The sequence below is a fragment of the Pan paniscus genome, chromosome 3 (assembly GCF_029289425.2).
Source record: "Pan paniscus chromosome 3, NHGRI_mPanPan1-v2.0_pri, whole genome shotgun sequence".
Classification (NCBI taxonomy): domain Eukaryota; kingdom Metazoa; phylum Chordata; class Mammalia; order Primates; family Hominidae; genus Pan; species Pan paniscus.
The window spans coordinates 60,662,019-60,679,374 of record NC_073252.2 but is presented as its reverse complement, the minus strand read 5'-3'; the positions used below and the strand labels follow the sequence as shown (position 1 = coordinate 60,679,374).

The 17,356-nt window shown below is 32.5% G+C and overlaps 1 protein-coding gene across 4 annotated transcripts; it reads left to right on the top strand.

The window, feature by feature from the left end:
- The first annotated feature begins 1,805 nt into the window (after nucleotides 1-1,805).
- LOC100975382 (UDP-glucuronosyltransferase 2B11-like) lies at nucleotides 1,806-16,664 on the top strand. Of its 4 annotated transcripts, XM_034958699.3 has the most exons (7): nucleotides 1,806-2,115; nucleotides 2,467-2,526; nucleotides 3,804-3,952; nucleotides 8,045-8,176; nucleotides 10,975-11,062; nucleotides 11,901-12,120; nucleotides 15,847-16,664. In XM_034958699.3, exons 1-7 carry the CDS (start codon nucleotides 1,806-1,808, stop codon nucleotides 16,124-16,126), a joined length of 1,239 nt encoding a protein of 412 aa, XP_034814590.1. In that variant the 3' UTR covers nucleotides 16,127-16,664. The 4 variants fall into 4 exon arrangements, with proteins under 4 accessions (XP_034814590.1, XP_034814589.1, XP_034814588.1 ...); XM_034958698.3 differs by lacking the exon at nucleotides 2,467-2,526 and having other exon boundaries at nucleotides 1,806-2,274; XM_034958697.3 differs by having other exon boundaries at nucleotides 1,806-2,526.
- The last annotated feature ends 692 nt before the right edge of the window (nucleotides 16,665-17,356 follow it).

Sequence of the window (17,356 nt, the reverse complement as noted above, 5' to 3'; positions counted from 1 at the left end):
TGTATCAATTTAATGTTGATACTTGATGAACTTGCTCAGAACACCAAGAGGTAACTGTGCTTGTCACCTTCAGCTTCCATCCTCATTGATTCCAACAATCTGCTGTTAAATTTGAGGTTTATCCCACATCTTTTACTCAGAAGGAACTTGATTTCATTTTTATGAAGTTGATCAAGTTGTGGACATATAAGTTTCCAAAGAGTACATTGTTGGCATATGATTCAAAGATGCAAAAACTACATATCATGAATGTTCTGATACTGTTCAAAAGCTCTGTGAGTATGCTGTTTTGAACAAGAAAATTATGAGGAACAGGATTCCAGAATTTATGTCATTCTTGCAGATGTCAGTTCTCAGTAGTGAGCTGCTACCTGATCAGCTTAGTCTGCTAAACATTTGTTATACATTTGGTCTACAATCATCAATTTACAACTGGCAGTATGTACCAAGAACTCTGTGGAGGACTTACATTACCTCCTTCTGATGTAACTGTTGTCATATCAGAACTTAGTACAAAAATACATTTGTAGAAAGGTGAAAAGTCTGTTGCATTTTCTTCATTTTGACTTTGTATTTGAGATTTTTAACAAAAAGAAGTGGGATCAGTTTTACAGTGAAGTATTAGGTAAGTTAGTGTTTAATTTATTCACTTTTCCCTCCAATATGTGGAAAAGAACCTTCCTTTTTTGTGTCTGTTGGAGTGTGTTTATAAATTAAAATAAAAAATAACCTTTTTGGTTGTGTGAAAGACAAGGTTTGGCAAGGTTGTGGAGACATTGAAACCCTCATACATTGTTGGTGAGAATAGAATATTATTCACCCACTGTGAAAAAGTCTAGCAATTCCTCAAAAGGTTACACTTACATTTACCACATAATTCAGTAATTGCCTTTCTAGGCATATCCCCAAGAAAAATAAAAACATGTCCACAGAAATCATGTACATCAATGTTAATCCACGTTATTCATAATGGCCAAAAGTAGAAGAAAATCAATATCCATCAACTGATAAATGAATAAATAAATTGTGTTTATAAATAGCATCTGATACTATTTGGCAATAGACACGAAGTCCTTATTTACACTATTCTATGGATGGTCCTTTAAAAACATTAAACTAAATAATAGAAGGCAGCCACAAAAGACCACATATTATATGGTTTCATTTGTTTTTAAAAAGATCCTGAATAGGCATGTTTGTAGAGGCAGAAATTAGATTACTGGTTGCCCAGTGCAGGATGGATGCAGAAATTCAGTGGGGAGAAGAGAGCTAATATACGGGAATTTTCTTTTTTTTTTAGATAAAACTCATTGTTATGTTGGATGCACAAGTCTGTGAATTTACAAGGAAATACTTAATTTTAAATAATAATTGATGAATCATACGGTATTTGAATTATACTTCAACAAAGTTTTACAAGATATTCCTTGAACTACGATATTCAAAAATGCTATTTGCATTGTACAATCTCTTTATCTCTTATTCTGTGTCAAGGGCCCTGCAGGACTGTCTCACTTGCCACTGTTCTTGACGCTATTATAAAATAGGTTACATAAAACAGGGTACTTGCAAGGTCATTAATCTTAGGTAGATGACAGCAAATATAAAAGAAACATCAAACATCCTTGAGTAAATATGAAGCAATCGAACTTTGTTTGTCTCCTTGCCATCCATGTACTCACGATGTTCATATAATGTATTTACTTTGAATTGAAGGAGTTATGTTTTAACTTGATTGATTTATCTCTGTATATAAGTATGAGAAAGAAACAGTGACTTGAAAAGAATTATCACATTGTACCAGGATGGTTCTGAAATGGGCTTCAGTTCTTCTGCTGATACATCTCAGTTGTTACTTTAGCTCTGGGAGTTGTGGAAAGGTGCTGGTTTGGGCCACAGAATACAGCCTTTGGATGAATATGAAGACAATCCTGAAAGAGCTTGTTCAGAGAGGTCATGAGGTGACTGTACTGGCATCTTCAGCTTCCATTCTTTTTGATCCCAACGACTCATCCACTCTTAAACTCGAAGTTTATCCTACATCTTTAACTAAAACTGAATTTGAGAATATCGTGATGCAACAGGTTAAGAGATGGTCAGACGTTCCAAAAGATACATTTTGGTTATATTTTTCACAAGAACAAGAAATGCTGTGGGAAGTACATGACATATTTAGAAACTTCTGTAAAGATATCGTTACAAATAAGAAATTTATGAAAAAACTATTAGAGTCAAGATTTGACATCGTTTTTGCAGATGCTTTTTTTCCTTGTGGTGAGCTGCTGGCTGAGCTATTTAACATACCCTTTGTGTACAGTCTCCGCTTTACTCCTGGCTACACAATTGAAAGGCACAGTGGAGGACTGATTTTCCCTCCTTCCTACATACCTATTGTTATGTCAAAATTAAGTGATCAAATGACTTTCATGGAGAGGGTAAAAAATATGCTCTATGTGCTTTATTTTGACTTTTGGTTCCGCATATGTGATATGAAGAAGTGGGATCAGTTTTACAGTGAAGTTTTAGGTAAGAATTTTTTCAATCGGTAACATAAATATCTATCTTATTTGTGTCTCTGAAGCAGAGCTTATATAGAGCCATAAAGTCAGGGAAGTGGAGTTTTTGGTAAGTGAATTTATGAAATGAAAATACAAGATGATCAATCAATCTCACAAATATTATAGAAAAGCTTAAATTATAGGGTCTCTTAAAACCCTGTGGCCATCTCTCATATAGAACATGCTAGGAAATCATAAACAAATATTAGTACACCTAAGACTTTAAGCAATTACACATCTGTTTTACTATATAATGTTTTAGATCTTAAAAACAGTAAAATCCATCAAGTAACATCTTACTGAATGCATAGATTTAGAATGAGTAATTACACATTTTTCTACAACTATCTATATTACTGCAGAAATTTTTCTTTGCAAATCTCAGTTTTCTTATTTAGAAATTAAAAGATATTCCCATGTTACCAGAAGGTTTCCTTCACAGTAGAGAGAGATAATGTCTACATTTCAGATGCAAAATCAATAAGGGTAATTTGAAGTTTCTAATGTTTCTATACTCCTTCACTAAAGAATTGGAATTCATTCATTTAAAGTCCAATTATCTTGTTGAAGTGTGAAGGTTGTTATATCTATATAGTTTATTTGAAACTATGTCTCTTTATTTAAAAATATGAGAAAGATTAAGGTTGAGTACAGATCTCTACTTCAATAATTTCTCAAAAATTTCCAGCTATAATTTACAAATATATTTACTTAAAAGATAATATTATTAAGATCTTAGCTCAAATCCAAATGAGTAGTTGGTACAAGGATTTCTGCCATACTCTCAAAATAGTCCAGAGTTCACTTGAAGAACCAAGGATAAAAGGATTAGCTAAATGAGCTGTGTAAACTAGACTGTTAGAAAATTGTTTTTATGGGTACAGTAGAATTAATTGGTTATGGAGCTCAAAGAGTTGTTTAAATATCTATATGCTACTATTGAAGCTTTAAAGAGAAAATAAATTGATGTTTAATTATCTATGACTTATTTTAATAATTGTGAGTATACTGACATGACATTAGAGATGTAGCTTAAGCTCATAAATCTCCCACCACTTTGCCTTTCTTATAAATAAACATGGGCAAAATATATGATACATAAAAATATATTATTCATATATATGTATATATTTTTCAAAGCACACAAACTTTACCTACATCTTTGCCTACATTATTCTAACCCCTTTCAGAAAGTTATATAAAGTAATTATCTTACGTCATCCACTTTTTCTTTATTCCTGTCAGGAAGACCCACTACCTTATTTGAGACAATGGGGAAAGCTGACATATGGCTAATGCGAAACTCCTGGAATTTTCAGTTTCCTCATCCATTCTTACCAAACGTTGATTTTGTTGGAGGACTCCACTGCAAACCTGCCAAACCCCTACCTAAGGTAAACATACTTTCGTTGGTTTTATTTTGTTGGCTTCAAAGTTTCAGTAGAAATGAGTCTATAGTCTTCACTCAGAATGTTTGACTTACACTGAAAGAAAGATGGGAAGTAGGTGGTGTAAAGCAGATACCAATTAGAAACTCATGTACATGTTAACACCATGACACATATGTGAGTTTTATGCATATTACAAATAGAGAGGAATAGTAAGGAGACTTTGAAAATAGAGTTGGTTAAAGTAAAGTCTAGATTATGCAACACCTAAGAAGGTATTGATCATTCATTCAAAGAATATTTATAAAGGGATTAGCACAAAACACAAGTAAGTGCAGAAATTTCAGAGAAAAAAAAAGACACAGTTTCCATCCCTACATACTTTACATTCTACTTTGAAATATAGAATATAAGTAATTAATGAAAATGTTATAAAAAACTATTATCTCAAGGAAAAACCCAATGTCAAGAAAGCATCAGTGGAGACAATAGAAAGTATCCTGGAGTCACTGATTAGTAAGATGAGAGCTGAACAATATGTAGGAATAGGTAAAAGAATGACGGGGAGAGGCAGACAAAAAGGGAAAGCAGATAAAGTGGTCAGGACAGTTCTCAAGTCCTCAGGTTTTGTTTTCAGGGAATGATTAAGAATCAGATGATACTAAGAGGTAAATTGGAGCCAGATACGTATTAGGAGTTGAAATATTTGTTAAGAATATTGAAAAACTACTAAAAAGAGTTAAGAAATAAATATATATGAAACGATTCTATTTTTTAAGAAAAGCCTCCAAGATATTCAATGGATTAAATTACAGAAGGGCCACACTGTAAAGAGCCAACCATTCAGGAAATTTTGCATGGATTCAGGTAGCAGATCATGGAAAAGTGGACTAGAATGTTGATAGAAATAATTATGCCTACATTTACTAAAATAGTACCAACTTCATATTGTGTTGTGTTTGTAAAAATATTAAAACAGACAAAACATTTAAAATGTCTCTGGCATATAGTCAGTGGCTCAGAAATGTTATTAATTTTGCATTATGGTTATTTTGTGATTATTACTAATACTACTAACTACTTAATATGTGCAAGTCACTTGAGATATCATTCCTCATTTAAGAGAACCAGATTATTCAGCACATCAAGGTTATATTCTCTTGCAAAGTCATAGATGACAGATACCCTGTGGACTTGATTAAAATTAGACATATCAATTGTGACAGTAAGATGAGCTAGTTGAAATTCTAAAATTCTACCATAAGTAATAAGGATCTTCACCAGTATTCCAGCTTAAAACACTTCCTCAGCAATATAAATGTGTGCCTTAAATATGTGCAGACAAACCCAGGGTTCACTTGATTTTAATAAAGCATTTAAGTCATTCTGCATCGAGATCCCAGAATTTAACATTTTAGAGCATAAACATACCCTATTAGAGCAGATGATGTATGCCTTATGACAAGCAACTCAGTAAAGCTTCCTGGGGGAACTTATCTCAACCTCATAGGTGCCTGACAGAGAAACACAGAGATAGTGAACAATCCATGTATAATAAAGATGAAATAATTTCTACCACTTGTATCTGAACAGTGCCCTTAGTTTCAATACGAAAAAAAATTCTGTCAGCATATAAGATTATATTCTTTTTGAAGGAACACAAAAACCTTATATATTAATATCACCTCAAAATTAATATCACATTTTAAGGCATATGTACAAAGAAAGCCTTCTTCAATGCATTTTTATGCAACCTCTTAAAAGAACATGTTTGCTTACATAAAACTGAGATGTTATTCCATTGTTAAAACTCACTATCTATGTTTAATGCAAATTGTATGGGCTTTATATAGTCACTTTCTCAAGAGACAAAAGCTGAGGTAAGACTAATGAAAAATCTATGCCACTCTACACTGCTCTTGAAAGATTTCCCCATTCACATTAAGGGAAACTGACAGTGCAAACAGGAGGAGGAAGAGAGTAGGAGGTGTAGAAGGACAAGAAAAAAGGTTGACTAGTAGTACAATAGTGGTCATTACTAATACTAGGTCTTGTTATTAACTTGCAGAAAGCTTTGAATGCAAGTCAACGGTTGTGAAACTGCTTCTTTAATTGTTTCTTATGTAAAACAATCGCTAACCCAGGTTGCAGTCTTTTCAATTATATATTACATTCTCAGATAATTTCTATATATTTTAAGAGAATAAGACACTTGACAAAATGTATCAAGTGTTTTAAAAATGCGTATTGTTATTAATTTTATAATATATTCATGTGAAATCATAAAAAAAATCAAGGTGTATCTATTAAACATTATGGAAAATATTCACAAAAGTAACATTAGAAGTAATCCAACATCTTATATGAAAGAATGATTAAAACGTATGTGCATATAGTAGCATTAAAATAATTTTATCAATGAAATGTTCAGTTACACTTTCAGCCATAATACAAAGTGAATTAGAAAATGATAAATATAGCAAGATGGCAAGTTTTTGCAGGAGGAAATGTATATACAATAAGATTAAAATTTTCTAAATAAGTGTCACATGTGTACATTGACCTATATAAATTTGACGAAATCCATAATAAAAAATACGTATTTTCTATAAATTATACCTCTAGATAGAAATTTTAGAAAAATTATTTTTTAAAAAGGTTTTCATACTTTTATAAAATTTCTTACATTAATTTTGTATTATTTTTATAATATTATCACTAAAGGAGAAACAACCAGTCCATATCAGTGATGAATCTCTAAACAGAGGTTAGATTCCTTCAACACCTGGTAGAAAAACAAGGCTCTGATATCAAGCCAGTGAGATGAAACACTGAAAACGAGTTACATTAAATGTGGCTACAGGTAACTGCAATCACACACAACACCTAGAAGCCCCAGGTATTACGTGGAATAGTAGTACAAGGACTCTCACGTTAACGTAAGATTAAAAATCATATTTTAAGAAAACACTCTGCCATATGTGATGCACTGTTTACATTTAGATGTTTTTTTCTTTGTTTTGTTAAAAAACATTTGGAAAAGTTTTACCCCAATGATTAAATCTGAAAATATTTAAATTTAAATATTGGTATACATTGGGGAACTCAAGTCACAATAATTCTCAATCAATTGCAGCCAAGCACATCTTCACTAGGAGTGTAATGTGGTGTGCGTGAGCTATTCAAAAGAGAGACAAGATCTCCCCTGCAGAAAGGCCTGGTGGCCTCTCCTATTCTGGTGCCAGTGCTGCCTCTGAGACACAACAAAGTGATGATGAGAGTTCCTCACATGCAGTTATAAATAGCACATCAATTTAACAGTGTGATTTCAGGGCAATAGGTGCTCCACCTGAACAATAACCCGAAAGGTTATTCAACAACTAACTATAAACTCCACAATTCCATATGATAAATGAGACTCCCAAGACTGATTCATAAAAATTCCAAATCACAATATTAGACTCAGGAATGTCAGTGATTCTTAACCACCAGCTTTTATTTTCATTTTTTGAAAAACTACTGGAAAACTCTGACAAACTTTAAGTGAAGCATAAAGCATTGTAGAGGAACATAAATGTAGATATAAAATTATCCCAACTGTGAATATCTTTTCCTCAGTGCTCATATTTAGGGAAGTAGACCACTAATGGCTTCAAACTAAAAGAATTCTACAGAAAACCTGCCTGAAATAAACACAAGTGATTTAGTAGAACAAAAACATAGGATTAAAGCCGAGTGGTGCCACTATTCCAAGAACTTATGTTAGTAATTATAGTATAATAAGTGAAGGGTCTGGGTATATTTTTTAACATTATCTCCCTGACTGCAATGTAATAGCTCCATTTCTTTTCTCCATTACACACATGCAGACGGATACCTACATACACACACATATTTACACAAATATCCTTAACAGAGGCCAACTATCTCAAACATCTTCTTGCAAAGAAACTGAGTGATTCAGTTAAAATATATTATTTACTCCAATAATTCCTCAAAATACTTGATTTTCTCTCTTTAATATTTGGTACCAATTCTTTCAGCAGTGCCTGCTGTGGTGATACTCTTTTGTGATGAAACAATTTTTTTTTTTCACAGGAAATGGAGGAGTTTGTACAGAGCTCTGGAGAAAATGGTGTCGTGGTGTTTTCTCTGGGGTCAATGGTCAGTAACATGACAGCAGAAAGGGCCAATGTAATTGCAACAGCCCTTGCCAAGATCCCACAAAAGGTAAGATAAAGTGCCTTACTGGTGTGGAAAACTACTGAAAGAGGCTGTTAAAGTTTGTGATCTACATAGAAAGAATATTAAGAGTAGATTGAACTCTTTACAGCCAAATACAGCCCTAAATATGCCTGTGTAGCTTCCACCGACACAAGTAATAGTTGTGCCTCAGACTTAGTGGTTACATGTGGCCCTGGGGGAGTTACTGCCCTTGTTATGCATGAGTGGCTCCTATTAGTATCAGTGGGAACTCAGTACTCCATATGTATCCACAAAAGGGAACTTGAGACTCATGGTTATTTTTAATTTCTGATATTAACAGTCATACACACTGCTGAATTTAACTCAATATAGTTCAGGTAAGTGAAAATGGTGCTTAATGTAATGTTTAGAATGATTTTCAGGTGTTTTCAACTAAAAATATATATCCAGAACTGCATCTTTGTAGAAATACAAGGAAGACTTACGATAATTTTCTTCAAAACACTTTTCCTAATCTCAGCAATATCCAATGAGTGAAGAAGGTTTGACTTACTCTTGGGCCACCTCTATTACTTATTGTACTCTGGAAGCTCTTGGTGAATGTTTACAATTAAGGAATGTACTATTTCTGTTTGTACTTTAAGTCAAATGCTTATGTGAAATATGTGACAACAAATAGAGAACACTGCCTGAAGCAGGAAGATGAAAGAGAAAGGATGGAGATGGATCCTGACCTGAAGGTGGATCCTGTCCAGTATAAAATGTGGCCCCACAAGGACTCAGCACTATCTACCAGATTAACAACCCCTCCCAATGGAGGCAGCAGAAGGAAATATAGGAAGGAGTCAAACAGAAGGAAGCCAGGCAGGGGAACAGGTTCAGATGTCCCCTCCATAGAACACAGTAGGAATATATTTTCTTCTATATAGAATAAACCAGAGACCTTTGTGTATTTGTGAATTACTTTTTAATTTCGTATCTGATAAAGCTTTCTTGTAATGACCTCTAACTTTTTGCTGAAACCTGAGTTACTTTAACACTGATGTAGCAAATAAAAGTTAAACACTGTAAATTATTGTTCAGTTTGTGAGGATTGCTTTGGAGTTTCAAAATTAGTAACTTAAACAAAAAAATGTCTTGGCTATAGCAGAACATATTAATCACTGTTGTCAAAGTTTGTAGCATGTTGTCTAAGTGTTAATAATCAGTTGACCAAATTCAGCAAAATACAATTTTGAGTTTATTCAACAGCTTTATTTGTATTCATGATACCAACAGGTTCCTCATTTCTAGGCAAAAAAAAAAAAAAAAATCCAAAATTAACAATACGGTAATATTCTGAATTTGTGTCAAAAATTGTTACTTGAAATTTTTCTGGGAAATAGTGCTTGATAATTTGTAATTCCAATGAAGTTATACATAAAACCTTGGCAGCATTTATTTAGTTCTTATAAGTAGCTTATTTTACAGACTTGCTATTTTGTCAATCAAAGGACAACAGGCTCTAATATAATAACCTACCAACAAGTAGATATATTTAAACTACTTCTCATATTATTCAAAAATAAATGAATACATTACAATTAAATTTGGAGATGAAGACTAATATAAAATACATAAAACAAACATATAGGTCATTACTAAATAGTTACTGTTTTTTTACACTGGAATTACAATGACTCCCTATAATTCTTTATACTTTTTTAAAGAATATTTTTATTTTTTAAATTAAATTAATTTAACTTTTATTTTTAACGTTTATTTTAATTCAGGAGTACATGTGCAGGTTTCTTACATAGGTAAACTTGTGTCATGGGGTTTTGCTGTACTGATTGTTTCATCACCCAGGTATTAAAACTAATATTTGTTTATTATTTTACCTGATCCTCTCTTTCCTCCCACCCTCCACCCTCCTATACATCTCAGTGTATGTTGTTGCCATCTATGTGTCCAAGTGTTCTCATCTTTTAGCTTCCACTCATAAGTGAGGACATGTCACATTTGGATTTCAATTCCTATGTTAGTTTGCTAAGGCTAATGGCCTCCTGCTCCATCTTTATCCCTGCAAAAATACATATTTTTGTTTTTTAATGGCTGCATAATATTCTGTAGTGTATATATACCATATTTTCTTTATTCATTCCATAATTGATGGTCATTTAGGTTGATTGCATGTCCTTGCTATTGTGAATAGTACTGCAACTAACATATATGCTCATGGATCTTTATAAAGAACAAGTTATAGTCCTTTCGTTATATACCCAGTAATGGGATTGCTGGGTTTCATGGTATTTTTGCCTCTAGGTTTTTGAGGAATGGCCACACTGTCTTCCACAATGGTTGAACTAACTTACATTCCAACCAACAGAGTATAAGCATTCCTTTTCTATATAACCTCACCAACATCATGATATTTTTTGAATTTTTAATAATGGCCACTCTGACTGGTGTGAGATGCTATCTCATTATGGTTTTGATTTGAATTTCTCTAATGATCTGTGATGTTAAGTTATTTTTCTTCATATGATGGTTGGCCGCAGGTAGGTCTTCTTTTAAAAAGTGTAACAATTTTTTAAATACTTGAACTTTTCATTGATAATCTTATTTTTCTAAGGTACTATTTTGGAAAATCACGGTTTCTTATATATCTAAATCATTATAAAAGTTAAGAAAATAAAATGTGAGTATTCTTTTTACATCAGTCTTTGAGTAGATTTATTTACTAACATCCCTTGATCTCATTCCTACCCTTTTTACAGTTCTAACATTCTACAATTTTTGAGTTCCACTCATGGAATAAGATATTCTCTTTACTGTAACAGGTTCTGTGGAGATTTGATGGGAATAAACCGGATGCCTTAGGTCTCAACACTCGGCTGTACAAGTGGATACCCCAGAATGACCTTCTAGGTAACACTCTGGTGAACAAATACTGGATATATTAGTAATTGCACATTAGAGTGTTAATAGTTCATCTTGAAACATGCTTATTGAATATTTGTTATAGGAAAACAAAAAAGAACTTCTTTATATTTATTTTCCAGTCCTAGGGGAAAAGAATATGCTATAATTGTTGGCATTTTATGATACACACTCACATTCTTTATGGTCAGAATCAGAGAAAATCTTTATTTCAGGTGCTATTATATCTCACAGAATTTTTCAATATCTTCCTTGGCTGTCTCTCTGTCTCCTATTTCTACAACTTTACACCTGTTTTCTCCTCTCCTGTAGGGTTATTTCAAATGCCACTAAATATAATAGCTCTTCTATCACCAGTGACTCTATTTTCCGGAGGACTAAATTCCTAATCTTAATCTTAAAGTAATGACACATTTCATGATGAAGTGTAACCTGTCTTTCCTCAATCCTAGCACCACCAACAACCCACTGCCTGCTGCCTTGCACACCCCACATATCACACTCTGTGACTGTACTTAAAATAAAACTTTATTTCATGCCCATCTCTTTGCTGTCCTCTTTTGTGCACATTTAAAAAATCTAGAATGCACTTTTCATTAGTCCAACTGAAAATCTTGTATTAAGTTTTGCAGTCTGAAGTCACACACACCACATAGCTTTCAGTTACATCTCCTAAACAAGTACGTGTTTTTTCCTCTGAAGTCTGAAAAGTAATAGCAAATTAGTTCAATGTGTTATCTAGAAAACACTGTCACTTTCAGAGCCTTTCATTGTGCATCTCATTTTATTCCTATGAATAATTTTGCTAAAATTCATCCAATCCTAGGTCATCCAAAGACCAGAGCTTTTATAACTCATGGTGGAGCCAGTGGCATCTATGAGGCGATCTACCATGGGATCCCTATGGTGGGCATTCCATTGTTTTGGGATCAACCTGATAACATTGCTTACATGAAGGCCAAGGGAGCAGCTGTTAGATTGGACTTCAACACAATGTCGAGTACAGACTTGTTGAATGCACTGAAGACAGTAATTAATGATCCTTTGTGAGTAGAACAATGTTTTTCAGTAGGTGGTATTTGTAGACAGCTTTTCTTGTCAATAGTGAGCATGAGTTTCATCCTTTTTATAAGAGTGATTTTGAAAGAATTTAAATAATTTAACCAATCTGAAATCTGCTTTTTTTAATCTGTTATTTAAAAATTGTATTTGAACCCCATATATCTAATGAGTAACCAGTTAGTGAAAAAATTTTCTAAACAAAAATAATTTTTAAATGATAAATAATATAAAAAATACATTTCTTAAAATTTTAACATAATGAATCCATAGTAGAAAGGAAGAATAAACTTGAAATAATATAATAAAATGTTTTAATTAAATATCTAAAATGACTCAGAATATAACTATTTTCTTGGTGAAAAATTAATTTTTATCATCATTATTGTAACAGACTTGAAAATGAGATTTAATTTTGATAGCTTAAAATCCACCTATTTATGCCATAAAATCCAAATATTTTTACTATGTTTACAGTCATGAAATTATCATCATTATATAATTTTAGAACATTTTTATCAACACAGAAGAAACTGCAATGACACCAAAATCAATTCTCATGACTGCTTAGTCCTAGTCTAACACCAATTTGTTTTCTTTCTCTATAAGTTATTCTCTCTAGATATTTCATATAAATGGAATTATACAGTCTTGGGTGCTGTGTAAATGACATTTCACTTAGCCTAACTTTTTGTGTTGTTTTATGGTTTTTATTTTAATTCATATGGTTGTGTGTTTTAATACTTCATTTCCTTTACACTTGTATAATATTTTATAGTATGGATATGTCATAATTTAGTTGTTCATTTGTCAGTGCATTGGCCTTTTGATTGTTTCCAATTGTGGCTACTAGGAATATTGCTATACATGTTTTTGCATAAACATGTTTTACTTTCTTTTGGGTTGATGCTATAAGTGGAATTGCTGCCTCATGTGAGAACTGTATGTTTATGAAGAACTGCTAAACTGTTTTCCAAAGTACTTGTTCCATTCATCACTACCGTCAGCAGTATAACATGGTTCCAATTCCTCCACACTGTTGCCAAACCTTTTATTTTCTGTCTTTTTGTTACAGCCTTCTTAGTGGGTGTAATGATCTCTCATCCTGGTCTTGGATTGCATTTTCATTACTGCTGAAGATGTTGAGAATCTTTAAGTGTGCTTATTGATCATTCACATATCTTCTTAGAAAACATGTCTACTCCAATGCTTGGAACATTTTTACCTTTGTTATTTGTCTTATTATTAAGTTTTAAGAACTATTTATATATTATGGGTCAAATCAGATATATAATTTTTAAATATTTTTCCCATTCTGGGTGCACTAACTTTTTACTTTTTGATCATGGTCTTTGAAGCACAAAAAATATAATTTTAAGTTATATTTTTAATAATTGATTTTGTTCACACCCCAAAGATAACAATGTGAATAATTCCTTGCGGAGTCCAGCTACCATCAATTCAGCATTTATAACTACTCTCAATAAAGTTTTTGTGTAAGGAGGGTATCATCTAAAGGAATACTTTAAGAATACTTTATCCCAAAGAAAATAGAAGGGTAATGAATGATCAATATACCTTTAAAGAAGATGGGAAATAATTGAAAGGCAACACAAACCAGCTTGGACAAATAGAAAAGAAATATAAAACAAAGTGGTAGATTTAAATGTGATTATACAAATACTTTCACTCAATCTAAACAGACTTTTAATAAAAGAGCAAATAATGAGTAAGGACAGAAAACATTTGAAGAACACAATTAACAAATGGAATCTTATAATGTAAAATGATATACACACACATATATACATAAACAATACACATGTATGTATTGTATACATCAACTTGAAGACACATTTTCCTAGAGTAGGTCAAATAGTTAATCTTTACTTGAAGTGATGTGCGGTGGGCAATAAATCAAGACTTAGGAAATATAAAAAGATTCAATATTATGAAGACTATATGATCCAGCCATAGTGGAAATAAGGGAGGCTAAAAATACTATTACTAAAATATCTTTAAATTTTGGAAGTTAACAAAATACACTTCAAAAAAGTTTAAAGTCAAGAAGTAAATCATAAGTATGCATGCACTTTTATCACAGCAATTCTGCTCTCAATTATATACCCAACAGATATACATAAATATATAAATCTAATGCTGTATAGAAGAGTGTTCATGACAGAATTATCAACAGTGTCCAAAAATTGTTAGCAACCCAAATATCTATTCATCATAAAATAAAGACGTAATCTGTGGTTTATCAATCAACAGAATACTACATAGCAATGGAATTACCCAAGAACTGCTACATTAAAGAAAAAGACACTAATGAGTACATATTATATAATTCAATTACACAAACAAGCAAAACTAATGTTGGTATTCGAAGTCAGGCTAATCCTTAGTTTTGTTCTTAGTTGGAGGACAAAAGTAGTCACTAAATGGTTCAGAAAAAGAAAGTTATTCTGGGCAGGTTGTAATAGCCTATAACATGACCTGAACAGTAGGTAAATTGGTATCTTCACCTCAAGATAACGTTCAAGAAGATCTTCCATTTTTGAACTATTCACTTAGTGTATGTATATTTATCTTTTGTGTTTTATATTTAAATGTATATTTTATGAGATATATAAATCATTTACAAAATTCTAGGAATCAGATAGAAAATAAGCACAGAAAATAGAGAAAATCCTAGAGGCTCCATCATAGTCTGGCCAGTAAAAGCCTCTCTTAGAGGTAACACTTAGAGGGTAGCCACAAAAAGGGAGAGAAGCATGCCTTGGGTTGTAGCAAGAAAGAATACTCCAAAAGCAGGAGAGAAGGGACAAAATGTGTAAAGTGGTAAGATGAGAACACCTTTGGAAGCTTAAAGAAAATTAGAAGGCCAATCTAGAAGACAGTGTGCAGGGGAAAAGTGTTAGAATAAGAGCTTGCCAGTGTCTTACAATGTAGGGTTCTGTAGACCAAATAACAGAGTTGAATTTTATGATTAAAACAATGAGAAGCCAGGCAAAAATCTTAATCAGAAGAGTGCCATAATCTGACTTTAATTTCTAAAAGTCATTCTGGCTACAGGGTGGGAAACAGAAGGAGACAAAAGAGTAATGTAAAAGCAAAGTGACAAGCTATGAGGTATGTCACTCACCATGATAAAATTCCTTTTTAGGAACTTACAGATGATAATTCTCACATCGCATTTTCACAATCTTTCTTATGGCACTTGAAATGGCTCATGATGTTGAGCATGTACTCATATGCCTGTTTGAGAACTAAGAGTGTAATTGGATTGTTCATAATACAAAGGATAAATGCTTAAAGGGTGAATATCCTATTTTTCATGATGTGATTATTTCACATTGTATCAAAACATCTCATGTACCCCATAAATATATATGCTTAATATGGACCCACAAAAACTTAAAATTAAACAATTAAAAACCAATTAAAATGCCTTATATTTTCTCTGCTTGAAAAAAATTAACTTTCTCACCTGATCTTCCATTTCTACTTTAAAAATATTTGTCAATTAGAAAAGTCCAATTTAAAAGCCAAACTTTCTATGGTGACTCAAATTAAAATACACAAATTCTCTGTCAATTCTTTGACATTTACTTTGAATTATTTGACACTTTAAAAGCCTTTCATAGACTTGATATGTACAGGCAAATTAACTTACTTTCAGTGTTGGTATCTTTATTTTTATCCTTCAGATATAAAGAGAATGTTATGAAATTATCAAGAATTCAACATGATCAACCAGTGAAGCCCCTGGATCGAGCAGTCTTCTGGATTGAATTTGTCATGCGCCACAAAGGAGCCAAACACCTTCGAGTTGCAGCCCGTGACCTCACCTGGTTCCAGTACCACTCTTTGGATGTGATTGGGTTTTTGCTGGCCTGTGTGGCAACTGTGATATTTATCATCACAAAGTTTTGTCTGTTTTGTTTTTGGAAGTTTGCTAGAAAAGGGAAGAAGGGAAAAAGGGATTAGTTATGTCTGACATTTGAAGCTGGAATCCCTGACAGATGGGATGACTTCAGTTTATTCCAGCAAGAAAGATTGTGATGCAAGATTTCTTTCTTCCCGTGACAAAAAAAAAAAAAAAAAAAAAACTTTTCAAAATCTACCTTGTCAAGTAAAAATTTGTTTTCCAGAGATTTACCACCCAGGTAATGGTTAGAAATATTTTGTGGCAATGAAGAAAACACTAGGGAAAATAAAAAATAATATAAAGCCATATGAGCTCATATTGAAATTTGTTGCACTTATATTGAGATTTGTTGTTTTAATTCACAAGTTACACGAAAAAAATTACTCAGCTTAACTATATTTCACACATTTTACATAAACACAAGAACATTAAGAAGTCTACTGACAGTATCAGTACTGTTTTGCACATCCTCAGAATAATTTGGCTTCATTTTGCACAGGATTCTGTTGTTTTAACTGTTGCTAAAGATACTATCACATAGTTAAATTGTAAAGAAAGTCTCTCTCTGCCTTTTGATATTTTGAGATAAGTAGTATTGCTTCACTTTTACACTCCATGCAGCTTTATTGTCAAATTTTTTGCTAAAATTGATGGCCAAATGTTTACTGTTTTAAGAACTTAAGTCATTTCTCAGTGGAAATTATGTGGAATTAGAAATATAGCCAATCTTTCCTGCTTCCTACTGTAAAATTTAACTATTTTGCCACATCTTTGGTTTCATGAGCAAATTCTATTTTTTCCAGATATTTAAACATATTTGTCTGGTTGATTTTATTCTCATAGTTTTAATTACTTCAATAGTTATTTGGGAACAGGTTGTGTTTGATTAGATGGATAAGTTTTTTAGTGGTAATTTCTGAGGTTTTGGTGCACATATCATGTGAGAAGTGTACCTTGCCCTGAATGTATAGTCTAGTATCCCTTGCCCCCCTCCCACCCTCCCATCTGAATCCTTAGAGCCCATTATATCATTCTTATGCCTTTGCATCCTAATAGCTTAGATCCCACTTATAAGTGACAATGGATGATGTTCAGTTTTCTATTCCTGAATTACTTCACTTAGAATAATGCTCTGCCACTTCACGCAAGTTGCTGTTAATGCCATTAGTTTGTTTCTTTTTACAGCTTAGTAGTATTCCATTATATATATATATATATATATATAATGTATATGCGTGTGTATACATATGTGCGTGTGTGTGTGTGTGTGTGTGTGTGTGTATCAGGGG